The sequence below is a fragment of the Lucilia cuprina genome, chromosome 5 (genome assembly GCF_022045245.1).
Source record: "Lucilia cuprina isolate Lc7/37 chromosome 5, ASM2204524v1, whole genome shotgun sequence".
NCBI classification, from domain to species: domain Eukaryota; kingdom Metazoa; phylum Arthropoda; class Insecta; order Diptera; family Calliphoridae; genus Lucilia; species Lucilia cuprina.
The window spans coordinates 51497523-51524464 of NC_060953.1; the positions used below are offsets into that span (position 1 = coordinate 51497523).

The 26942-nt window shown below is 29.3% G+C and overlaps 1 protein-coding gene across 3 annotated transcripts in view; it reads right to left on the reverse strand.

The window, feature by feature from the left end:
• LOC111677251 (protein trachealess) overlaps positions 1 to 26942 on the reverse strand; it is an 88162-nt gene that overhangs the window by 4418 nt on the left and 56802 nt on the right. Inside the window, exons 4-10 of one of the 3 annotated variants that reach the window (XM_046951056.1) lie at positions 8691 to 8926; positions 2366 to 2433; positions 1959 to 2247; positions 1765 to 1886; positions 1420 to 1482; positions 189 to 382; positions 14 to 120 (exon numbers count right to left, since the gene is read on the reverse strand). In XM_046951056.1, the coding sequence (XP_046807012.1) occupies positions 14 to 120; positions 189 to 382; positions 1420 to 1482; positions 1765 to 1886; positions 1959 to 2247; positions 2366 to 2433; positions 8691 to 8926 (1079 nt within the window). Of the gene's footprint in view, positions 1 to 13; positions 121 to 188; positions 383 to 1419; positions 1483 to 1764; positions 1887 to 1958; positions 2248 to 2365; positions 2434 to 8690; positions 8927 to 18767; positions 20175 to 26942 lie in introns of those variants that run through there. The other 2 variants (XM_023438344.2, XM_046951057.1) reach the window with 2 other exon arrangements.

Genomic DNA, 26942 nt, shown 5'->3' on the forward strand with positions numbered 1-26942 from the left:
TTCCAATACTTACAATCCATATGATGTTTTCTCATACGATTGGCATCTTCGGCATGGCACAGCGAATACATACTTTTACCCACCATATCTTCGGGCGTATAATCCAATAAATCAGAAACTCTGTAATTAAAATGAATGGGTTTACTTAGGTTTTTGTTTGCAGCGAATTAAGTCTTTTCTTTACTTACCTTGGCTCACAGTGGGCAATGCGAAAATCAAAATTAATTCTCGTTACAAACATGTCACATTCCAAGCGAATTTCATGCACTGATGGTGGTGGCAAAGCTATAGCCAATGCCACCATACCGAGGAGTGGTGGCTGTGACTTTCGTGTATGCGAAAATGTATACTGTGGCCGTAATTTACATAATAATAAAACTACCTAAAATTAAAAAGGTAAAAAATTGAAAATTTAGAAAAGCTTTAGAAGAAATGGGGTAGGAAAAACTATTAGAATAAAAGAGGATTATGTTTAATTGTTATAATGAAAAAACGAAAACAACTTGAAGTGAAACTCGTGATAATTGTGAAAAGTTTATTTAAGAAAACTGTTGGTTACTATAAAATACTTGCGTTCTCATGAGAGTAAAAGATTTCTCATACAGATACTGTGCAGGTATCTTAAATCTGACCAAATTGAACAGAATTATAACTGAATTAGAACTGAACTAGAACTGAACTAGAACTGAACTAGAACTGAACTAGAACTGAACTAGAACTGAACTAGAACTGAACTAGAACTGAACTAGAACTGAACTAGAATTGAACTAGAACTGAACTAGAACTGAACTAGAACTGAACTAGAACTGAGCTAGAACTGAACTAGAACTGAACTAGAACTAAACTAGAACTGAGGAGTTAGAATAACTGCTTCTAGGTAAGCATTATTTTTTGTTGATTAGGGAGTAAATAATATATACAAAATTTCGAGTTTCTTTTAAAGTTGTTTTCCAAAAGTTAATCTTTCATAAAATACCTAAATGTTATAAAAAATAAAATTTAAATACTTAAACTTATTTCTGCAATAATAAAAGTAATAAAATGACTGTAAATGAATGACTTGACTGAAATGCATGATGACCATGATAAACAATTGAATATTTGCATTTTTTTCAACACTTAAAAATTCGATACTGATCAATAAAATCAGTTTGTAATTGTTGTTGAGATAATATAAACAAAATTTTGATTTCTCAAAGGTTAGTAAAAAATTTCGAATAGTTTTGGTTTTAATTTAACAAAAGAAAACTTGTTAGTAATTAATTAAATTTCAACTACAACAGAAAAAAAATATTGTTTAATTTTACAACAAATTTTTCGGATAAATTTTGTTAAATTAAAAAAATTTAATATTAATTAAATTTAATTAATTAGTTTAATTTTTTTTTTGACTTTTCACTGATTTTGATTGATACGTACCGAATAATTGGTGCCCACTGTTTTACCATTTTTACCACCATTAGCCGTTTGCTCATTATTAGCCTGTAGATAATGAAGGGGAAAAGGGAGAGGATGCATAACTTAGTATAAAAATATATAAATTTTGCTTTCTTTTTTTTTGTTGTTTGTTTGCTTTTTTATACAGCAAAAATAGAAAAATGAATGAGGGAGGAAATGAAAATAATAATAAAAATATAGACAAATACTACTTTAAAAAACAAACGCTAAAATTCTAAAAATAAAAAATATTAACTACTTGTATAAATAAGTTACAATCTAAACATTTAAATTTATCACTAAAACTAAAAAAAAACAAATACTCACTCTATAACCGGAAGATTTAAAATGACAGCCTCGTTTGGTTAAGGTAGATTTCATGCGTATACAAAAGGAACGTTCATAACCCTTATAACCACTATTCGAAGTAACAGTCATTTGACCTGAAACTAAAGAAACACAAATATTTTTCTTAATAACTAAACAATCTAGAAGAAAAAAATTTCTAATTTTCAACTTACCATCTGGATTATTGGTACCATGATTGCCTACAACATCATCGGAACCTCCAGAATGTGGTGAGGCCAGACCAGCTGGTCCTGTTTGTGAGCCGGAACCGGCTATACCACCCGATGTTAAACTTAAACCCAATTGTTCGGCAATTTCTGCATGATCACCTTGATGTATATAATCAAATATACTACTGCCCGTCATTTCCACCTGTGACAAGCCCAAATATATAGATACCGTTTCCGATATATACAGGAAACGACCATCAGCTGCAACGGCCAGTGCAAAACCATCCAAAGACTATAACGACAAAAAATAAAATAATGTAAATAATTATTTTATTTTAAATATTTGCATATTACAAGTATAAAATTGTAAAAAATTTCTTAAGAATGTTTTTTTTTGTTTACCAACTAACCTGTAATATGTGGGTACCCTGATGTTGTTCAAATAAATCAACGGCGGGACTGCGTCTTATGGCTGCACCTAAAAATGTAAAAAAAAACAAAGGAAAAAATGACACAAGTTAGTTAAGTTGTTTAAACCATAACGAAAAGTTGTAATAAATATGAATTTTAACAATTTGTTAAAGGGTTAATAAAAAATTTCCTGGATTGTGATTAAAACGATTTAATTCTCATATGGTTAATATTGTTGCACGAATGTGCTGAGCAAACGCTTTGAGTTGTGATTAACTGAAATGGATTTACAGAGTTGCTGCTAGGATTAAGATTAAAATTTATCTAAAAGCTCTTGTTGAATGGGGAACAGGTTATTAAGGTCGATTGAAATTGCTGAGCGTTAAACAAAGATTGACGTTTAAGCGATTGAGTGGAGAATACATCGCCTGCTCAGTTAAAATAGTCGTAACCGCAACTCTAGGAGGTTTGGAATAGCTTCGAACTAGTTGTGATAACCAATGACACTTGAAATCGATATTGTTAAAGGGAACTTTTGAATGTGAGAGAGTGTAGTTGAAGATACCGATTATCATAAAGAAAATATGATACATAAGGTGGAATAACCAAGATACATGTAAAGGGCCGAGTCACTATAGTCTTCCTTCAATGAGAAACGCAAAATACATTAGATGATAGGCAGACATACAAGTTCGCTTAGGCTCCCTTTTAACGATCGCTGTCGCAGTTGTAAAGACTGGTTTAACATCTAATTGTGAATGCCCTGCTCTGGCCGTAATGAGAATCCTTGACAGTTAGTTCATATCTAACCTTGGGTCTAAGCTTAATGATATCCTCAGATTTCTCACGGCTCTCCATTCAAAACGGAGTCTCTCTTCGACTCTACTTGCCAGTTCGCGTGCAGTGAACTACCAGGTTAACCAACCACCCATCATTAAGAGATTCTCTCTTCTTTTAATGGTATAATCGTGAAGTTAGAAAAACTTCCGAAGGATATCGACAAAGAAGATTAAATTCAGTTTCCTAGCGGATAGACATGAGTTTCATTAAACGACTCGATGGTGGATCTAAAGAAATAGAATTAATGTGTTTAATTATTTGCGTGATTTAACCACAACATCCGATAAGTGGGAGAACGATCTCAAGGGAAAAAAGGAACTTTTTTGAAAACCCTAAAGGCATTGGGTTTTCAAAAGAGTTCCCAGTCTGCAAACATTTTTGAATGCTGTAACTTCTCAAATACATATTCCTAATGAGCAGAAGCGATTTTGAAGAAAAAAACTTTAGCGGCAAATTTTGTAAGCAAATCCTTTTGAAATTACTTTGATCAGAAACGATCTTAATAAGCGATCCTGAAGAAAAGGTAGATCTAAAGAAACAGCATAAATGTGTCCAATCCATTGGATGTTTTGACTACAATACTGGACCATGTTTATTGAGTTGGAAGGAGAAAGGAAACCTCTTTGAAAACCCAACGCGAAACATTTTCGAATCCAGTAATACATATGTATTCCTCATAAGGAGAAGATTGTGAAGGAAAAAAATTTGCCTGCTAATTTTGTAGGCAAAACCTTATAAATTTCGAATAGAGTTTCTTGGCTTTAAGAATATTTTGATCAGAAGCGACCTGAAATGAAATGATATTAAATCTGGAATACAAAGAAAGTAATGAGGATCGATTAACAGATTGTTAAATAGATTAGCAAAATATCTTTGGAATGGATTAACTAAGAAATTCGAAGGCATATCCATAAACAAAATTTGGAAACAATTTAAAGTCTTTATATTAGCGAGATCTAAGTGGAAAGATATTGCAATAACTCATGATTCCTACAGGTTTTGAACGAAGACTTCAAGGCAAAAGCTAATACGTTTATCCAATCAAATGTTTCGATTAGACAAATGAATTATTTTGTAAATTGAAATATTTAAATCTTACACTTATTTCTACAAATATTCATCTAATATGACTTAACTATTAAACAAAATATTATGCAATTTTCAAAATAAATTAATTTTAAAAACAAATTATTTTAAACAAATTTATAACTTTAACCTTCAAATATTCATTTGAAATTAATGTTAATGGTTTTACCACAAATTCATGACAATAATTTTGTCATGTGTAGCCATCATCGACCAACCTAATACACCATACAATAACAATAAGTTCATGCTTCGTTGATTAAACTTGACAGTTTGTCACAAATATTACCAAGTGGTTAATAGTGAATTTTTAAGAAAAATAAAAAAACACAAATTGACAAGCATGACGACATTAATATAGGCATTTTAAATATTTTAAAAAATGTTTTTTCTAAACAAGTTAAAACTTATTTTTTTTTTATCAGAGAGTTATGTTTCATATAAAACATAACATAAGTGGTCACACTTCCTCTCCCTTTTTCTATTATTACTTGCTTTCCTTTAAGAATTTACACTTAAACTAACACCTTTTTGGTTTTAGAAAAAAAAAGAAAAATAAGAAAAAAATATTATTTTTATTACAATTGTATTATTGAATTGCTGTGAACAGCAACAAAAAAATTTATATATAATTTTATAGCTTTTATAAGGAATAAAGTAAATTGTTTGGCAAAAAAAAAAAGAATATAATTCTACTAAGCATACGTTATACTCTTGGGATTTTATATAGTGTGAACAGTGTATAGTAGGGTGGTTTTCTGCTTATTATTCGTATGAGTGTTAACCTGTAGTTATGTTGAACTAATGCCATGAATGGCCAGTGGGTGTTAGTAATAATCATAAACATATGAGTATTTTTTTGGCATTTTTTATTATTTTTTTAAGGTTTTTTATTTAATATTTACAGGATTTTTTAGTTTGGCTTTTTTTTTGGATGCTAGGGGTGTAAAAGGGGAGTTTTATTTTGGACTTAAGGTCATAATCGTTAAATCCTATAATTGAATTAAAAGAAAATTTATTACTTAAAGTCAAGTTGGGAACAAAAAACAAAAAAAGTGATGTATTAGAGACTTAGAAGCTAGAAAAAGAATTGGAAAGAGTTTTTTGATATAAAATTCCTAAAAGAAATATTTCATTTATTCTCTTTTCTCGCCAATAGAAGAGAAGTTTGCATTCCTTTCAAAGGAAAAATGACTATCGTGAACTTGCTGTAAACAATTCATTCACAATAGTTGATTTTGTATGAAACAGCTGTTTATTGTTTAGGTAGTATACAAAAGGGGAAACGAGAGCGAAGATAGTTGTCACCTCACTATACCCTGGGTAAACAAGTAAAGGGAAACTTAAAAATAGTTTATTTGGGCATTTTATCTAATGCAGACATAAGTCTTATTTCCACGAAAGTCAAACCAGCTGGTTGTACCCTATTTTAATGGTTTTTGGTCATTCATCACGAAGAATGTACTGGAGTGCGAAAACAGTCGCTATTTTACTGTTCACCAAATAAGCAAGAGAGTGGCAATCGTCACTTTACTGTCTCCCGAGTAAACAAGGGAAATGAGACACTTGAAAAAACTAAGAATTGAAGAAAAAACATGATTAGTTTTGTCTGAGTGCAAAGACAATGAATAGACTTTAAGTCAGACATGGGATTAATGATTACACAAAGTAAGTCATTACATGATCAATTACAATTTCTAGTAATATGTATTTGTGGAAAACCAATTGCAATTACTTGTAATTGAAGTTTTTTTCAAATTACAAGTACAAGTAATTGTTTTTAACAAAACTTCAACTACAACTTCAAATAATTGTAATTGGCAAAACTTAATTTACTTTTAAGGAATAAAATTCACAATTATAAGTAATTGTAATTGGTATAACTTTAACTACAATCACAAGTCATTGTTTTATGGGGAAAACTTCAATTACAATTAAAAGTAATTGTTTTATGGGTAAAATTCCAATTACAAGTAATTGTCGTTTACAAAACTTCAATTACAATTTCAAATAATTGTATTTGGCAAAACTTTAATTACCCTTAAAATAACAATTGCTTGTAATTGTAATTGGGATAACTTTAACTTCAATTAAAAGTAATTTTTTTATTTGGAAAACTTCAATTACAAGTAATTGTCATTCACAAAACTACAATAACAATTTCAAATAATTGTAATTGGAAAAACTTTAATTACTTTCAAAAGCAATTAAAATTTTAAATAATTGTAATTGGCAAAACTTTAATTACTTTCAAAAGCAATTGTAATTGGTGAAGCTTCGATTGCAATTACTTCAAATGTAATTGAAATTGAAATCATTACTCTCCCAAGTCTGCTTTATGTGACTGACTGCTAAGAACCTATTTGGACATTACCACCCATAAACTACTTTTGACTAGTTCTTGATAGTCTTATGTTCAAATGGTTAGTCACCTGGTTAGTCGGGTGGCTAGGGTCACCATTATTGGTATGTCAAGTGGTTAGTTCGGGAATGTTCAGCCAAAATGCTGGGATATTTCATTTGAAATGTTGTTTGACGATAGTGGTGCTTATTTTATATAAATGTAAATTCCAATTTTCAAATAAGTCTTTTATTAATGACCAAAATCTTTTGGTATTAATCAATTTTTCCAAAACGTATTTATTCCGACATTCTATTTCGATTTCACCAAGATTTCTTTAATAATATTAATATTTAAAATTTATTTCTTATGAATCATCATCATGCAACCATGATTCAATCGTTTAACGATTTTAATCAAACAAATTTTATTTAATTACTCATTATTGATTTCCATTTAAATAAAATTTTCCCTAAAAAACAAGCAATCAAATACCATAAACAAAAAATATAATTCCCCCCATTAAAACAAAAAAAAAATATATGTTTATAAACATTAACTTTTTTCACTTAACAAATAAATAAAAAAATCAAGGTAATAAATACCAAAAAAAAATTCAAATAAAATATGGCAAAACCATTTTGTTTAACAAAAAAAAAAAAAAATATATAAATTAAAAAAAAAGACAATAATAATTTAACCTTCCGTTACCTTCTATAAAAAAAAAACAGAAAAATAAAATTCAAAATAAGAAAATTAAATTGATAAAAAAGTAAATAAATACCCCAAGCAACTCAACAAACAATAAAAAAATACAAAACAAAATGGTTGCGCATGAGCACAACAAAATAAATAAAAAAAAAAAAAACAAATTGTATATATTTACACACTTTTTTATGCAAATTAATTGAATTGAAATGAATTGTTTAAAGTACGTTTCTACTTTATAGACAGTCACATAAACTAAGTTTAGAAATTGAAAAAAAAAAAAATAAAAATAAACCTTACCAACACCAACCTATAACCAGACCTTTAAATAAATAGCTTATGGTTTCTATAGAAAATATTGTTTTTGAGTAATTTAAAATATTTAATGTTTTTTTTTCTAAAACCAAAATTCCCCTTTTTTGTTTTAAAATATAAATTGAAATTTTAATTTTTTGTTTAACTTAAATTTTTTTTATTACAATAATTTTGTGTATAAAATTTATGAAATTAATTAATTATTCTTAACACGCTGCTGTTCAAAAATATTTTTAAATATCTGTAGACACAAAATTTTTTTTACGAAAAAAGTTTCACTTCCTTTCACTGAAATTCCCATACTGATCGGTTTTTTTGTGTTTAGTTTGGTTTTTGTTATAAAATTTCTTTAAAATTTTCTTAATTTCATTTTTAAACTCTACAACTAGACGCCATATTTGTTTTAAACTTTTTTTAATATAAAAACAACAACTTTCATTTTCTCCTTTTAAAATTATTATTAAAATAATATGAAAATCTATTTTTAAGTGGCACCCATAACCTCTAGGTTAATCAGGTTTATGAGGAGTCACTTATAGCTAAATGGGTTTTATTTTAAGACGACTAGACCAAAATCTGTCATTCACTGTCTTTGTAATTGTCAGGCTTTCGAATTTAAGTTGAAATATCTTGAGAGTGATGTTATACATCCCTCTGGAATATTGATAGGAAAATTTTAGGAAATAGAGCTTTTAAACATCAAACGAAAGTACCTTCATAGAGCTTTATATATGGTTATTCCTACCAACATAAACCTTCTAAACGAGGGCACAATAGTCCCGATAGATGTCTACCAAATATAACGTAAACTCCTTTATAACGATCACTTTAAAAATAGTCTATAGTCTAGACTATAGAGTGGACTACAGTACAGTCTACAGAAAATTAAAAAAAAAGAATATATATATTACATCAAATCCTTGATGCACTTCCTCGGCCTTAATTGGATCCATTAAATGGTCCTTTTTCGTACATATGTCACGTTAAAACAAAGCAAATTTTTTCGCTATTTTATTTTCTTCTCTTTTACTTACTTTTCAATTTGCTGCTGGTGGTTTGTTCTCTTGTCCATGGTGGATCACCATGACCGGAAAAGTCTCTTAATTTTAAATAGCTTATGGTCAGTCTTATTATCGAGGCCTTATCCAATTGGCTAGTTATGGCGGCGGGTAATGGTAACATTTTTGCCAGTTCATAAAATTCAAAATTCTCTTTGCCACGCCGTGAACGCGCCGCATCACGTGATTTCTCTTTGCGCAGTTCAAGTATTCTAAAGAAAGAAATGAAAAGAAAAAAATTTTTTATTAAAAAAATATCCAGTAAAATGAAATCAAAAGAAACAAATTATATAAAAGAAGAAGAATAACATATGATCTAGAGCATAGATCAGACCATAGAGTAGACTATAATTCAGATTATAAAGAGTAGACTAAAGGGTAAACTATGGTTTAGGATCTAAAGTAGTCTATAGTCCAGACTATAGTGTATATATAGTCCAGTTAATAAAGTAATTATAGACCAGTTTAAAAAGTAATAATAGTCCAGACTATAGAGTAAACTATAGTCCACATTATATATTAGATTATATTCCTAGACTAGAGTGGATTATAGTTGAATCTATAGAGCGGACTATAGTCTAGACAATAGATTATAATATCCACACTATAGGGAAACTACAGTCGAGACTATAGCGAAGTATATAGTACAGATTATAGAGTAGTCTATAGTTCAGATTATAGTTCACACAAGAGAGTCGATTATAGTCTCGACTATAGAGTTAACTAGGCCAAACTATAGAGTGGACTACATTCTAGACTATAGAGTACAATCTTGAACACACTGTATAATATAGTTCACAATATAGGGAAACTATAGTCTAGTGGAGTAGTACGTATTCCAGATTATATAGTAGTCTATAGTCCAGACAAGAGAGTCGATTGTAGTCCCGACTATAGATTTAACTAATCCAAACTATAGAGTAGACTGCAGTCTAGACTATAGTCTAGACTAGACAATCTTGAACACACTATAATCTAGTTCACACTATACGAAAACTATAGTCCTATAGAGTAGCATATATTTCAGATTATAGAGTAGTCTATAGTAAAGACAAGAGAGTCGATTATAGTCCCGACTATACAGTTAACTATTCCAAACTACAGAGTAGATTACAGTCTAGACTTTAGAGTACAATCTAGTTCACATTGTAGGGAAACTTAGTCTGAACTAAAGGGAATGCTAAAATTCAGACTATAGAGTAGACTATAGTCGAGATTATAGGGTATACTATAGTCCAGACTATAAAAGTACACTTTAGTCCAGACTATAGGCAAAATTTAGTCCAAATTCTAAAGTAGTCTACAGTCCAGACTATAGATATACATTTGGAAATAAAACAGCAGGACTTTTATTCTTACTGTCAAATCCCATTAACTAACACTTGTTTCAATTTATTTTTCTCTCCCACTCTCTCTCTCTCTCCTTATCTCTCTAAAGGTGTTTTTTCATAATTTACCAAATAATTTTTCTTACCAAAATATATTTTTGATTTTATGACTTTTAAAACCGTTAGTTGCTTAAAACTGCAGGTTTTGTCAGCAGGAGTTCTTACAAAATATGATTTGATTTATATTATCGCAATACAGCTGTAAAAATACACAACAATTACACAATAGAAAGTAAAATGTCTTTTCACACAGGAGGTACACAAAGTTCAAAATTGTCAAAAGATTTTTGCAGAAAACTGTTGTTTCTTTTTTCAAGAAAATATAATAATGATAATAAAAAATATTAAGATTACCGTTAGATATTTAAGAAAGACAAAAAGAATTTAAAAAAAAAAATAAAAAAAAGTAGAGATATATTTCAAGGTTAACAATGGATATGAAACAATAAGAAGAATTTATTTAAATGAATAATTGTTGAAGAAAATAAAGTATTTTGCAATTAGAATGCTTACTTGCATAGTTTGTAGTAAGGCAGAAGGTATATAGTAGTCATTATAAAGCACATTTATTAGAGGTAAATAATGTTTTTTCCTATTCCTATATTCTCTCCCTTTAATCGTATAAATAATCCAAAAAATTTTTAAATTTTTCCCCTTTTGCTAATAATGTTGCACAAATTATTTACGCTACATTTGTCACAACACATCCGTGTTAAATACTTTTAATATAAATATATTTTTCTTTAGAAAAATTTGTCTAAAGGCAATAAAATAATTACATTGTAGCTATAAAATTTACATTTGTTATTTTCAAATTGTATTTTCCCTTCTTTAAAAAGTGACTGACAAAACAATTAATCTTTTTATTTTCAATAGACGACAAAAATATTTCGAAGCAAATCAATCGTTAACAAATTAGCTGACTGTCAATAAATGCCTTGCAAATGCAAAATATTCAGTTGAACAAAGAAAAATATTGGAAAAATGGCTGAAAAAAAAACATTTGTCTTGTCTGATAAAATGAACTTGTATTTAAATTTAAGTGAAAAATTTAGCAAAAATTTAGAAGATTAATTTTTAAAATAATTGCTAAAAAAGAAGACAACCATGTAATTGTACTAATAGTTTAGGAGTGGAAATTGAAAAAGAATTTGTTTTTATTCATTTTTAAATTTTAATTTCGTCCTTCAAATAATTCCCTTTTTTAATTAAATTTTGAAAGTAGTTTATATTAAACATAAACTTACTTTCCTTTTCTTTTTCCCCCCTTAAAATAGTGTTGACTTTGATTACCTGTCTTCTATTTAACATTACCTTTCAGCAGTCGCTTTGTGTGAACTATTGTTTTCTTTTTCGGTCTTTTTGTAATCTCTTGTGTAATATATTTTAATCTCTGGTTTTCTTTATTCGATCACTAATTCTTTTTTGTTTTATAGGGATATTATTCTCAAGACAAAATAAGTAGCTTAAAGGATTATTTCATTTAATAAAGGCATTAAGAACTTTTCTATTCTTTTAAATTGTAATCGATTTTTTTCCAAATGTCAGCGAATATTTTGCCAATATTAAAACCAAAATCCGATTAAAAACTTTTGATAACATGCGAAAGTAACACTTTTAAAATAAAGGAACAGAAAGGAGAAAAGTTGTTTGTTAGAAAGGGAGAATTGTTAAAATAAAGTCTTAAAAGTGGCGGAGATATCTACCTTAAGTTATTGGGAAAATTTCTTCATGTAATTGGAAATAACTGACATCATTAAGGTCTAAATTGAAGAATGTTATAACATTAAATCAAGAGCTTGGAACTTGATCTCGAATGTGTATATGAACTAGCGTTGAACTGCGCCCAAACAGTTGATTTTCGGATTTGAAAGTGATCGAAGTTTCTATTGAGAATTGGATCTCTTTCGAAATCTGGAGATTTGGTCCATTATCTACCATGAGCATGTAAACTATAGCAAAAATTTTCTTAAATATTTAAAGCTTCAAATTTAAAATGTACGATCGATGTTAGATGTTGTACGATCCAGGAATTCAATTAAAGCATAGAAGAGATAGTAGTGATTTTTTTTTTGGAACCATTAAAGACTCAAGCTCAGGTTGGATGAAGAAGTGTTGTACAGAAATAAATTTAAAACATTCAACCACCGGATTCCACATTCAACCATCACACACAACTTTCCATTGAAGATCAAATGATCTATTCGATATTAGATCACATCGTTTTATTTCATTTTATAAACTTTGAAGGCTTAAGTAACTGCAGTTTAAGGGGTTTCTCGTATAAATTTCAAATAAGAATTTATCACAATACAAAAACATGAAGGCCAGAAACCGAACACTATCGCATTCTCGATCGAGTAAATCAATTGTATGATCGAGTGTTCGCTTAATGTGATTTTAATACGGCATTCGACCAAAAATTGTTCGAAAATAAAGTAGTATTTTAAACACAACTATTTTTATTTTCCTTTAAAGATCAAATGATATATTTATTATCAGATCAGGGGCAGTTTAATTTCTTTTTATAAAATCGAAAAAAGTGTATGTTGTTAAAAATAATCGTTATTTTTGATTTTGTCAATTTTTAACATAATTATGTTAATATTGGATCATAATATTATTATGTTTAACAATATTATGTTAAATAGAAAAATATGATTTAATATGTCAATCGTATTTATTTTAAATTTTGTTTCAATAATGTGGCCTCCGGTAGGTTAGTGGTCATGTAGATCCAAAGTGGTGGGTTCGATTCTCATCTGTGTCACTGGTTAAAGTGCGCACAACAGGACCGATACAGGCCTAGGTGTATTTCTTCGGACTTGATGTATATATATATAAACATCCTCCTTTCAAACTAACTAACTGTTTCAATAATCATAATATGTTAAGACTATAATCATAGTTTTAACCATTATTGGTTTACGTTTTTAATAAATAATTATGGTAACAATATTATGTTAAATAGAAAATTATTATGATTTAACATTTCAAGTGTATTTATTTTAAATTTTGTTACAATAATCATATCTTAAGACTATAATCATAGTTTTAACCATTATATGTTTATATTTTAACATAATTATGTTAACTATGGATCATGATATATTCATGTACAACAATATTATGTTAAATCGAAAAAATATTATGATTTCAACACTATTTCAAATTTATTTCGATAATCATAGTATATTTAGATTATAATCATAATTTGAATATGTTGCTCTTAGAACATGATTGCCACAACCATGTTTTTTCTCTGCTTGAAGACACATTTGTAGAAAACAAATTAACGAAATTGTGAAATATATCCGTTAATTATAAACCTATTTTAAAATATGGGTTACAATTAAACAAAAAAATTGATATGGAAATTTACGATTAACTGGAAATGATTTAAAAAAATGTTTAAGAAATAAAAAGCTATGAAAACAAATAATTAGCTAAACAGCTGTTAATAACTTAAAATAATTAAAAAAATAAAATTTTAAGAAAAGTCTTAAACCTACAAATTTTTATAACAAAAAAAAAAAAACTACTAAATAGATGAAGCTTGACAAAGAAATAATAACTAATAAAGAAATTTTTGGTATAAAATCATAAAAAAAGCAAGTTGCTGTTTTTTTTTAATAACTTTTACAAATAAGTTTGGCCCGTGCCAGAAGTACGTTATAAATGTAAATAAATTGTATATGTATGTCAACAACAACAAAAAAAGGTAAAGTATTTAAAATTAAATTTAATTACCAAAAAATATTTTTATGCTTAAACAAACTTAACACAAATTTAAGATCAAAATCTTTAGGAATAAAGAAAAAAAAACTACAAAAAAATAGTTGAAATAAAAAAAATCATAAAAAATTATTAACGAAAAAAAACCAGAAACTAAAGTAAACAAAAAAAGACAAAAAAATATAAGCTTTATTAAAATACCGGCTTTTCTTAAGAAGTTTATAAAACACATGTGGCAAAATGATATGCATCTCGGTTTTTTGAAAACAAACAAACAAACAAAAGTTGCAGCCAACTCAGAAACCTGGTTTAATATCAAAGACAATTCATGTTAAACTTAAACTTATTTAGAAACGTAAACGTAAAAGCCGACAACAGAAACAAAACTAAACTTTAATTTTTCTAGATTTAAAAAGTAACTTAAAGAAATAATACAAAACATCCATTCATACATCCATCCATCCATCTATCTATCCATTTGTAACTATATACTTATGTACGTACGTTTTCATCTGAAGTATAAAATCTTTTAAAAAATGTTTTCTTGTCTTTTTTTATTTTAAGTAGCAGTTTGCGTCTTAAGTTATGATGAAATTTTTAAATGTTTTAATTTACGTTTTAACATAAATCACAATATCTTATTTGTAACATCTTCTTTTTTGTTTCTAAATGTAAATGTTATTTCTTTTTTCTTATTCTTATAAATCTTTTTTATTATTAACTTTAACTAAAATATTTCTTTTTTTCTTTTTAATAATTGAAACATTTATTAATTTGTTATACATTTATTATTGTTATATTTTTTTTCTAAATTTTGTTCAATTATAAAAATTTCATTTTACAATTGATAATTAATGTGTGAACATGTTGTTTTAAATCTTTTAGATATTTTCAACACTTGCATCTTTAGTTATAAACTCTAGAGATTGTTATGTTTAAATACATACAATATCTGTCTTGTTAATTAATTGCCTATAATTTGTCTTTCGTTTTCTTCTTTAGTTCTATAGAATATAAAACATCTTAGAGTTTAAATATTTTGTACATAAGTGTGTGTGTGTTTGTGTGGCACCTTTAGTTAAAAATTTGTTTTGGCTCATTTTTCTATAATAGAGTGACATCTTTTCATCATTTTGTTTAGTTAATAAAAGATTTTTTTCTTGTTAATTTATCACTTTAATTGTTTGTACAATTTGTACTTTTATTAAAATTGTTGTTGTGATCTTTGTTGGTTGTATTTAGTAAAAAAAATATAAACATTTTAAGTTAAAAGTATAAATATCAGGTAAATCTTGATTCTCCCAAAAGACACTTAAGCAAGTTATATACTTCCCTACTATAGGACCTCAAGTAAGAGCAATGAAACATTATATTTTCTAAAATGATCATTGTGCCCTTTTTGATCGAAGCTTTGCTTAAAGAATGTTGAGGAGATCAACTGTATAACTATACTCAATTTAGAAAATCTTACTTCCAAAAGACACCTAAGCAAATCAAAAACTTTTCCCTTTAAGATCGCAAATAAGATCAATTCTCTAAGATCATTTAGAGAGCAGTTTAAAAAATTGCGCCTTGTTTAATCAAAACTTTGCTCAAAGACTGTTGAGGAGAAAAACTGTGTAACATCTCTTCTCAATTTAGAAAAAACTTACTCCTAAAAGTGTGTCCTGTTTGATCGAAACTTTGCTAAAACAATGCTGAGGATATCTGCTGTGTGATATCTATACTCACTTTAGAAAAACTTATTACCAAAGGCATCTAACGACGAGAGGTACTTCCCCCTATAAGATCTCAATTAAAAAAGGTTAAGGGTCATATTCTCTAAAATCATTTATTGAGTAGATTGAAAAATTGTGCCCCGTTTGGTCGAAACTTTGCTCAATGAATGTTGATGGGATCGACTGTGTGATATCTATACCCACTTTAGAAAAAGTTACTACCAAAGGCACCTAACTAAGGCAAAGACTTCCCCTGTAGGATCTAAAGTAAGATCAATTAAGGTTTATATTCTCTAAGATCATTTATTAAGCAGTTTCAAAAATTGTGTCCTGTTTGATCGAAACTTTGCTCAAAGAATGTTGAGGAGATCAACTGTGTCATATCTATACCCACTTTAGAAAAACTTACTACCAAAGGCACTTTACTAAGATAAAGACTTTCCCCTATAGAATCTCAATTAAGATCAATTAAGGTTTACATTCTTTAAGATTGTTTATTGAGCAATTTAAAAAAAATTGTGCCCTGTTAGATGGCAACTTTACTCTATGAATGCTGAGATGATCAAATTATTATCGTATTTTCAAATAAGGCGACCAGTTTGTGAAATTCAGTTGTTGTTAACATTGCGCCAAAGAATTCTGATCAATTCTAATTTCAGAAACTTTTGAGTATTCTTTTTAACTATGAACTAATGTTCTTTATACATTTTCGACTAAGGAAAGCAGTTTGTGAAACACATTTGTTGTCAACATTAATCCAAAGAATTCTAGAGACTAGAGTCATTTTAGAAACTTTCAAAGAGGGAAAAAGTGTTTTCAAATTATACACGCTTAATAACAAGTTGACATGTCTATAATTTATCAATAACAGCCGTTGTCAAAAAAATATAATTTTAAAAACCTTTTAGTATCCTTTTTAAATATGAATGAATGTTCCTTATGCATTTTGTAAAACAGTTTGTAAAACACATTTTTTTTTGTCACGTTTGCGCCGGAGAATTCTAAGTCTACAGTCATTTTAGAAACTTTTACAGACACCAAAGTGTTTATAAAATCTCAATAACATCCGTTGTCAACAACACTATGTTGTCGGAAAACGCAACGTTGTCAAAATGACAAAATTACAACGATGCATTGTATATACGGTTGTCAGATCTTACAATGTTGGAGGAAAATTTTTTTACAAAATGTCTAACAATTGTATAAACTTACAATTTTAATTTAAATTTATTTTTAAACCTTCTCAAAAAAGCACTTCTGACAGTAGTATAAGACAAAAATTGGAAGTACGGCTTTTACACATTTTGTAAACATTTTTCTGACAACATTGTAGGATATTACATACCGTGTATACAAAGCTTTATTCACATATTATCGATTAAGATTTAGTAAAAAACTCTAAAATATTTTATATTAACATTTTTAAAACCTAGTTTCTATTCATGATCTTTTTATAATATTTAAATTTTATTTACACAATTTTCTAATAAATTTCTTATTTTATTTTATTTTCAGACCAATTTTTCATCAAACTACTGGTAAGTTTTCATTTCATAAGTTTAAAACAAAAATTATTTATTTTATTATTTTTTTAATTCTAATTTTAAAACAATTTCAAGAATTATTAATCAAAAAAAAAAAACTAAAAGCTCTTTGACGAAAAGTTTTGGAAATATATTAGATTCTGGTCTAGTCAAAAACGACATAATTAGTTCTAAACTCGTTAGACTTTGTAAAATGTAGCATTGATTCGAAATCGTAAATTGTATGAAAATTTATTGTATAAATGAAAATTTAAAACTTTAAAATATTGAACTAAGTAATTAAACCAAGAAGGAGTTTTGAAGTTATTAAAAAGTAACTTAGTTCGGGTCGTCCCAAAAAAAAAGAGTGAAAATTTAAATTTGTAACTTATTTCCAGTGCCTCAATATGAAACTGGTGTAAGTTTGTTGCTTAAGTAACGACTTTCTAAAATCTAACTTTCAATGTACATAATCTGAATGTTATTCTATTCCACCAAATGGATTTCAGTGCCTCTCTCAGTTATTCAACTGAATCTTATTAATATTCCTTCAAATTGTTTTCAGGACCCCTTTCATTAATTTAACTCTGATCAAACATGATTTTCAAAAATTTATAAAGTAATTATCTTCTCGAAAAACATGCTCGATTTGTAAGTAGCCTAATGAGAAGTAGTTACTTAACTGGTTCTTTTGAAGCCAAGTCTAATTATTGAACATAATTTGAAGAAAGTGACTTCTTAAGCAAACATATTAATTTTCTTTCAATTTTTTACTATGATTGAAGTTGTTTTACAAGTATTTGTAACGTGAATATCTTCTCGAAAAATACGCTCGATTTGTAAGTAGCCCAATGAGAAGTAGTTACATAACTGGTTTCTTTAGAAGCATTGACTAGTTATTAAACATGATTCTAAGAAACTGATTTCTTAAGTAAAAAAAGTATTTTTTTTGTAAGTAGCCTGGTTATTTAGAAGCCATGACTAGTTATTAAACATAATTCTAAGAAACGGACTTTTTAAGTACAGAAAGTAATTTTCTAAACAAAATAATTTGTAGGTTTTATAAAACCTCCGATTCCTTACATTATCTTTTCAAACTTTTGTTCTTAAAATCTTAAAATCTTTACTATATTTTGAAGAAAAACTAAATTTGAACTTTTCCTAAAGAAAAAGTTAACTTACGCTAACGAAAATTTGCCGACGCTTATTTTAACAAAATTTGTTATAGAAATATTGAAGCTATATTCTACTCTAGTCCACTTTTCATTTATATAAACTGTTATAGTTTTAATCAGATTTAAACGGTTCTAAAACAAAATACAATCTGTCCTCTGGTTATACAAGTATTGAAGGTATATTTTGCTCGAGTCCACTTTTCGTTCATATTAACTCTTAAAGTTTTAATCAGATTTTAAAATCTATCCCTTTAAATGCAAATTGTAAAAAATTTCATTGAAAATTTTAGTTTCTAAAATTTAATTTTTAAATTTTTCTTGTTAATGTTTGATTCCACATTGAATTTCTGATTTAAATCATGACATTCAAGATTAAACACAATTTCTAAAGGAATTTCGATAGATATAACAAGTGAAAAACAAATTCTTCATATGTTTTTCAAATTTCTTTTAAATCTTAAAAAAAATTCTCTTAAAAACTAAAAAAAAAATAATATAAAACTTTTTAACTAACCCTGGTTCAATAGGTTGTGGTTGATGTTGTGAGGGATGATGTTGATTTGGCATTTTATTATAAGGCACAGCGCATAAATCTTGTGTTGGCACCAACCACGAATGTGTAAAGGCACCCGGTCCGGTCATACCCAATGAGCCCATAGGGGCCATATGACTGCCGGGATGACCGGGTGTGGGTTGGCGTTGATAGCCAGCATAATCCATGGCGACAGCTTGATAGGGTAACATTTTTATTGTTATAAGTTATAGATATTTTCTAAACTAAAGCTCGTTATAAAGGAAAATATTTTTTAAATATATTTTCCAATTTGTAAAGTTTTTCTTTTTTTTAACTATTTAACAAATAACATTTTCACTAATTTTTTGAAAAGTTTTTTTTTTGCAACAAATGACCTTTTGTTTAATTTAGTAAAATATTTTTTTAAGGGTCATTTGTTTTAGCTTTTTTTTGGAGGGGGGAGGAACAGGAACTTTCACTTGTTGTTTTGTTTAGAATTTGATTTATTATTTGTTGTTGTAGTTGTTTTAAAGGATAATAACTCTTTAGGCTTGTTTACACTCACGCAAAATTTTTTGTATTATTTTTTTTGTTTGACTGATCCTTTTGTTGTTTTATTTTTTTTTTTTTTTTCAAAAAATTTTTTTTGTTAAACTGTTGGCCCGTTTTACACGTTTGAAGGTTAGTGGCTAAAAACCACCATTAAAACTTATCAAAATTCAAATTACACTGCCAATCGAACGTGTTACGTTTAGAATTAGCCACAAATTGTAAAAAAACAAAAAATATTGCATGAAAAAGTTCACACGCGTCCAGTTTTCAAAATAATCATAATCAACAGCAACAAAATGCAGACAGTTAATCTGGACAGACACTTTTATACACACACACACACACACACTCAGACGAACAGGCTAACAGCAGCCTTCTCACGTTAAACGCGTTCACGTTACGTTACGTATACGAAGAAATAAAAAGAAACAAATATTTAAATGATTTTGGCACGTAATAGACGTTATTGAACTAAAGTCCAGCATCCGATTGATGTTGACGACGACGACAACAACAACGACGAAGAAAAAGACTTTAACGATGATGATGACGAAACAGACACAATTACACTTTACACTATTTTATGGTTATGTAGTTGTAAAACACACCATCTAACACTCACACAAACCCCTCTGATAAGGGAGCAGGGGGAGGCGGTAATTATGTTGCTGCTCCAAACTGTTAAATATGAATAAAAATTCAACACGAATCTTTTTTTGTTTCTTCCTAGGTTTGTGGAGACGAGCGTTTAATGTTACTGTTTTTGTAATATTTGTTTTTTCTGTTTTTTTTTTGTATTGTATTTCGGTTTGTTAAGATGCTAAGCGTAATACAAGCGTACGTCCGTTGTTGGCAACGAGTACGTGCAGAATAATTCGAGAAGCCCACGTTCACGTCACAAACAAAACAAAAACCAAAGTGGAATTGAAGATGTCTCAAAAAAAACTATGTATATGTATATACACAACAACAACAATACAATAAAAACAACAACAAGCACTATATTGTTGTTGTACGTTAACTGACATACACAGCGTATACGTATGACAAAAATATTTTACACAAATACATAAGCAATAACAACAGCAACAAAAAGCGTTATAATCTTAACAGTTAAACTCACACACACACACTCACACAGAAATAAACAAACAAACGTTAACTCGCACTCACTCACGCACAATATTTTGGGGTGACATTGTTGACTCGGCATGCACAACACGAACAGTTACAGCAACAACAACAACTACAGCAAAGTCATAGAAAAAAATCTCACAATAGGCTGTAGCAGGAGTAAACGACCAACGAACGTGCAACTTCTTTTTAACTCACTATTAAACACACATACACAACACACACACTCTCTTTTACAATTTTTGAGTGGTAAGAGTATATAAGTAAAAACAACAACAACAATATTACTACTAATAACATTGTTGTTTTTGTCAGGATTCTTTTCTTATTTTTGCCTCCCCCCTCTTCAATTAATGTACGTGTGTAAGAGTATGTGTGTTTGTGCACCTGACTTAGCATTTGGTCATGTACTTGTCGCACCAGTAGCATTTTAAGCAGTCTCACGCTCGCACATTACTCTTTAGACGTGAGTGTATACAAAAAGTCACTACTACCACAGCAACACCAACAACAACATCAACAACACCAACAGCATTGTCGTACTCGGCACACTCATACATACTCTTCATACATTTCCTTTATTTACAAAATAAATTTACTCTTTTTTTCTTCTATTTACTTCTTATTCTCCGAGAATTTCTATTAGTACCTTAGTCTTCTTATATTGTAATAATTTGTCGTTTAGAAAAAAACGGGCCCCAAATATGGCTCTAAATATACATTTTAGGGATATTTTCGTTTAATGCTGCGTGTTTGGAAAAAGTAATTTTATATATATTTTTTTCACGTAAATTTAGGAAAATTTTCTACGACATTTGTATCTAAAAATAATAATAATATTGTTATTAGACGATGTATATTGGTAATTTAAACTGACCTAGAGGTATATTTTGTAGAGTTTTGAAAAAAACGAAACGTTAGGACAGTTTGTATGCGTAAAATGTATTTCAAGGTTGTATTTGGATTTTTGATTTCTTTTTAAAGAACAGTTGATGGTAATTGATTGAATAAATGCAAATATTGTTGAATGTTTTTGGTTTTTGAAAATATAGTCATTAGCACATGTGGCCTTTTGTAGGTTAGGGTTCAACTCTGGTAGACCAGGGTACGTGGGGTTGATTCCCATCTGATGTTATGATATCTCCGAATATACGCAACTGAAAGAAGACTGCTCCCTTTTCGTTCGGGATCAAACTAACCTTTGGAATACAAAATGTATATAGTCCACTACAGGCTGACATAGTGTTAATAAAAAGAGCAGCAAGTTGCGTTTGATGGATGGCTTTAAAAAGGAGATATATATCCCTGAATTCGAAATCAAAATAAACTTTAGAAAACAAAAATTATGTACTTAGTCCATTACAGGCTAAAGTAAGAGAAATATAAGAGCAACAAGTTGTCTTTGGTACTACGGAATATCAAACCGAGATATACAAATGTATATCGATAGGCGAAGTGCTATCAAGTTCTTGTCCACGAATGCCGTGCCTCCTGAAATAGGATGGGCAGACAATCAATAATCATACTAAAATGATGAATTTAAGGAGCAACTGTGAGATAATTAGGAAAAATATGAACCTTAATATCCAATATATAACTTTTGCGGAATTTCTCTCAAAGAATACAAACAACGATTAGATAAAATATTCTACGGACTTTACCATATAATATTGACTAACCAATCAAATTGTATCGTTACCTGACAATGGTGAATAGCAAACCCAAGTAATATATTGTAGTTTCCAACTTAGCAATCTAGTTTCAGGACATGGTATACTTGGAAACCAATCCTTTAACCTTTTTGTAAACGCTGTCAGGATGAACAGGAAGTATCTGTTGAATGTTTTCTCTGTCATGAAGATTCTTAGAAAGCCAATAGTTTAGTTTAAATAGAACTTGACTTGATATTGTGAGGAAACTAATGAATTTCCCTGTTATTCCCCAAGGATATGCGAAGGCAATGAGTGACTTGTGGGTTGGGGAAAAATGGGCCTATCCTTATAAATGTTGGTAGAGGAAGAATTTAAAAGAGTTATCAGTGTTTATAGATGAATTTTGACCTTCAAGTCATTTTTTGAAGGGAGTTTGTATGGGGGCTAGGGTCAAATGAGGCCGGATCACTACAAAAATCGGTAATGTCATCCTTGGACTGCGTGCCAAATTTCATCCAATTATCTTGAAAATTACGACCTATACCTTGCGCACAAGATTTACATGGACAGCCAGCCAGACGGCGGGCATAGTTTAATCGACTCAGGAAATGATTCTAAGCCTATTGGTATACTTTAAGGTGGGTATAGGAAGAATATTTTTGTACCAGCACAAATCCAGGGTATATACTCTACACCCCTCTAAAGTGGTGTAGAGTATAAAAATGTTCAATGATTGAATAATGTCCCAATGAGTTCAAAAATTCAGGCAAATAATGCTTAAAGGTTACCAATTGAAACTTATGTTATAATATAAGGAAAGTAATAATCTTACGGGCGGATAACATGGTGAACATCTTTGTTATTCAAAGCAAAGAGAGACTTGTGGATCGAATCGTAATTTGCTCGCTTCTAGAAAGCTACGCCAATGCTTCGATAAGCTAAGCGTTTTATAACGCTGTCAAAAGGAAAATTCTAAAAGTTCGATGCTTCAGTAAGTAGAACTATAAAAAGATTGATATCCATTTAGATCGAATAAGTCTTATAACGAAGTCAATTAAGTGAAACTGACACAAAGAAAATTTTAATGCTTAATACCAATGATTGAACAACTATGCTACGAAAAAAGAACTACATACATAAATGGTTTCAAAAAAAGTCGAAGATAAACCATTGATTGGAACCATACGCAAGAGCATGATTGAACTTCTAATGAGTCCGAAAAGTTAAATGATTGATGTCTAAACGAAACTTTAGGAATTATAGTGATAATAATGGTTGGTTCGATGATTCTGATGGTAATTAGCATCAACCATCAGTAGAACATGAAAGAAATACCTATTTGAGGATGCCAACGATTGAAACATGGAACGTTGAAATTTCACAATTCACTGAGTCCGTAGAGAAGCGTATCTATATGAAGCCTAAGAAGAATCAGAACTTTTCATGTCAAAGATTTGTATTCGATAATTCTATATTGATTGAAATCAGCATGAAGTTCTACTGTTTACACCAACAACATCATTAATACCTTAATGGAACTATAACAAGATTCATAATTAAAATTTCAATGGGACTTTTGCAAACACGATGATTTTGGCAGTTCATGGTTAAAGAAATGTACCATTTAATGCTTTAATGAAAATATACGAAGGCCAAAGATGGATAATTTAGCCTAAATACAATCGAAACAAGTTCAAGTATTGCATTCGTATTTGTTCCAAAAAGATTGGTGCTAAAATTGTATCATGAAAAGACTGCCGAAAAATATAAGAGAAATTGTGAGTCATGACTTCCATTCTATGTCCATTAGTCCCATTCAATGTTGGTCTGGAACTTTTCTAATGCTTGTTGGTATCAGCGATGAAAATTTCAAATTGTGAAGGAATTCAAAGTCAGTTCTATTTGTTTTCAGGAAATGTACTTTCAAAACCCAATGAAACTTAATCTAGATTATATAAAGAATCACAAATATAGTTATTAGATTCCTGCAATGATGGATTATATGTGACACAATATAGCAACATTTTTAAATACTTAAAATTGAACGATGACTAATGTTCAACCTCTAAGGGAACTACGGATTCTGTGATACGATTGATACTTACATCAACTGAAGCGCTGAATGATTGAAGATTCGACAAACCTTAATGGAACCGTTTCAAGGGCAAAAGTTTGGTCTGTTAGAAGACTAAAGCTTTTTTGAGATTATATATATTTTAAACATTACTGGAACTAAAAAAGGATCAAAAAAGAAGTAAGATTGAAGTAGATTCAATGAAATTGTTTAAAATTTTTAAGACTTATTGAAAATAGAAAATGATCGAAAAAAAGAACAATTGTTGCATAAATGTGTACTAAGACTAAAGAATAAGTTGATCTGTGTAATGTCAACGAACCAAAAGTCTTTGGAACTTAAAAAAGAATTGCAAATAATGAAGGATGATGAAGGTTTCACGTTTAAATGGAGGGCAGAAGAACCATTTAAACTTTGCGAAAGCAGAAGTTAAAAACAATATAAAATTGAGGATTATCAAAATAAGGTACAATTAAGACGCTAATTCGACAACTTTTACTCATGATGTAAAGACAATGGTTGATACTAGTGGCAAATTGAGTCCGTATTAAATAGGATTTAGCCCTGAAATATCAACATCTATCAGATTCCAGGAAGTTTAACAAAAATTAAAAAAAAAATTGTTATATCCAATGAAATCCCGCATTTTGTATAGAAATTCCATAAAATGTTGAGCAAACTAAGTTAATCGCTATAAAATGGGTAAAATTTTGTCCCATATTTCAAAAATTTGCACTCAAATTCTTTAACACACTCTATGCTCCCCAAATAAATTTGCTCTTTGCAATTTGCTCTCTTTCTTTATCTATCTCTCTATCCAGCAACCATTTATAATATATTGTTGCGTACGCAAATGGGCGGGACGTGACTGTTAAAAGTCGGATTTTTTTTGTTGGTTCCTCTTGTTTTTGTGTGTGTTTTTTTTATTTCAACTAACGTCTAGCTTAAAGGCACAAAATAGCAAAAACAATAATGTGGAACAATTCGCACGAATCGGAATCGACGTAGCACGCATACATAATGAGTAGTACGTACTTGTTGTTAAGGGAAATGTGAAGGTGGTTGAGGATCCTTAGAACAAACAGGATATATTAAAACAGAGTTGTACAGATATACAGTTGTTAGTATATTAAGTTGAAATGACAAAAAAACTTTTTGGAAATTACTCTCAGACTGTTGCTTTTTTTGGTATTTGCTTCCTCATTGTTGCTGCTGGTGGAACAGAAAACACAAAAAAAAGGAAAATAAATGTAAAGAAAACTAAAAAAACTTCGGCAATTTAAAATGTACGTGAGAATGGCTGGCTGTTGGCATTTGTATATATGTTTGTACAATGTAGTAGTAATTTTTGCTTTTGCTGTATGTGTGTGTTCGGTTTCTTTAAGAAAATAATGGTGAAACAAGTTTCATTGCAGTGTACTCACTCGTATTTGAAATGTAAACATACAATAACACTAACTTAAACAGCTATTTAATAATAATGCTATCTCACTCTCTCTCTATCTCTTACCACGCCCGTATATGTTTGTAGCTATTTTGTATAGTTAACTAAATGTAGCTTTGTAGTTGTAGCTTTGTATATACCAACATGGTAAAGACATTGCTCTATTGCATACACAAACACTCAACCTACTCAACACAGTCACGCTCACTCAATTAGTCGATGTCTTTTTTCTACATTTGGGAATTTTATAGCCAGCGCTCACTTTCATTGTATACAGCTGTCTTTGTCTAATGGTTGTCTAAACCGTTATAAATGGAATAAGGGGAATATGTTTTATGGAAGTATGTGTGCTGTTTGTGCATATATATATATTTGTTGTTGTTGCTGTTTGTTTTATTTCATTCTGTTTTTTTTGTTTCGTGTATTGGTATGTGACCGAAATTTCAATTACCAATCGTAGTTGGATTTTCCTTTATGTGTATGAGAACAACGATGATGACTCCATCCATTGTATGTATATAATGTAGATATGAGTGAGTGTGTTTGTATATTTTACAGGTACATAATCCATGATTTAATTTGGGCGTCTCATTTTGTAGGTTTTTTCTGCTGCTACTGCCGTTTTGTATGTTTGTAGTTTTCGTTTTATTTCATTTTGGGGGGTTTTGATGAAATGCGTGGGAGTTAGGTGTATTAATTTTTTCTTCGTTGAATCTTTATTTAATGTACAAGTCCTCCAAATTCATACTCTTGTTGTATATGGCAAATTAATTTCAAAAGAAGACTACTATGAAGGCAGCTTGAGAAGTTTTTAAATTTCAAATTTTTGAAAACATTTTTAATGGAACGACTAATTTTTGGAAAGAACGAAAGGAAGAAAATATCAGTAAACATAACTATCAAACCCAAACGATTTAGAAAACTGCCAGAAGGTCAAAAATTAAGGTGGAAATTCAATTATAAGTTCAAGTTCAGCACTAGTTCAGTTCTAGTTCAGTTCTAGTTCAATTCTAGTTCAGTTCTAGTTCAGTTCTAGTTCAGTTCTAGTTCAGTTCTAGTTCAATTCTAGTTCAGTTCTAGTTCAGTTCTAGTTCAGTTCTAGTTCAGTTCTAGATCAGTTCTAGCTCAGTTCTAGTTCAGTTCTTCTTCAGTTCTATTTCAGTTTTACTTTAGTTCTACTTCAGTTCTAGTTCAGTTTTAGTTCAGTTCTCGTTCAGTTCAAGTTCAGTTCTAGTTCAGTTCCAGTTCAGTTCTAGTTCAGTTCTAGTTCAGTTCTAGTTCAGTTCTAGTTCAGTTCTAGTTCAGTTCTAGTTCAGTTC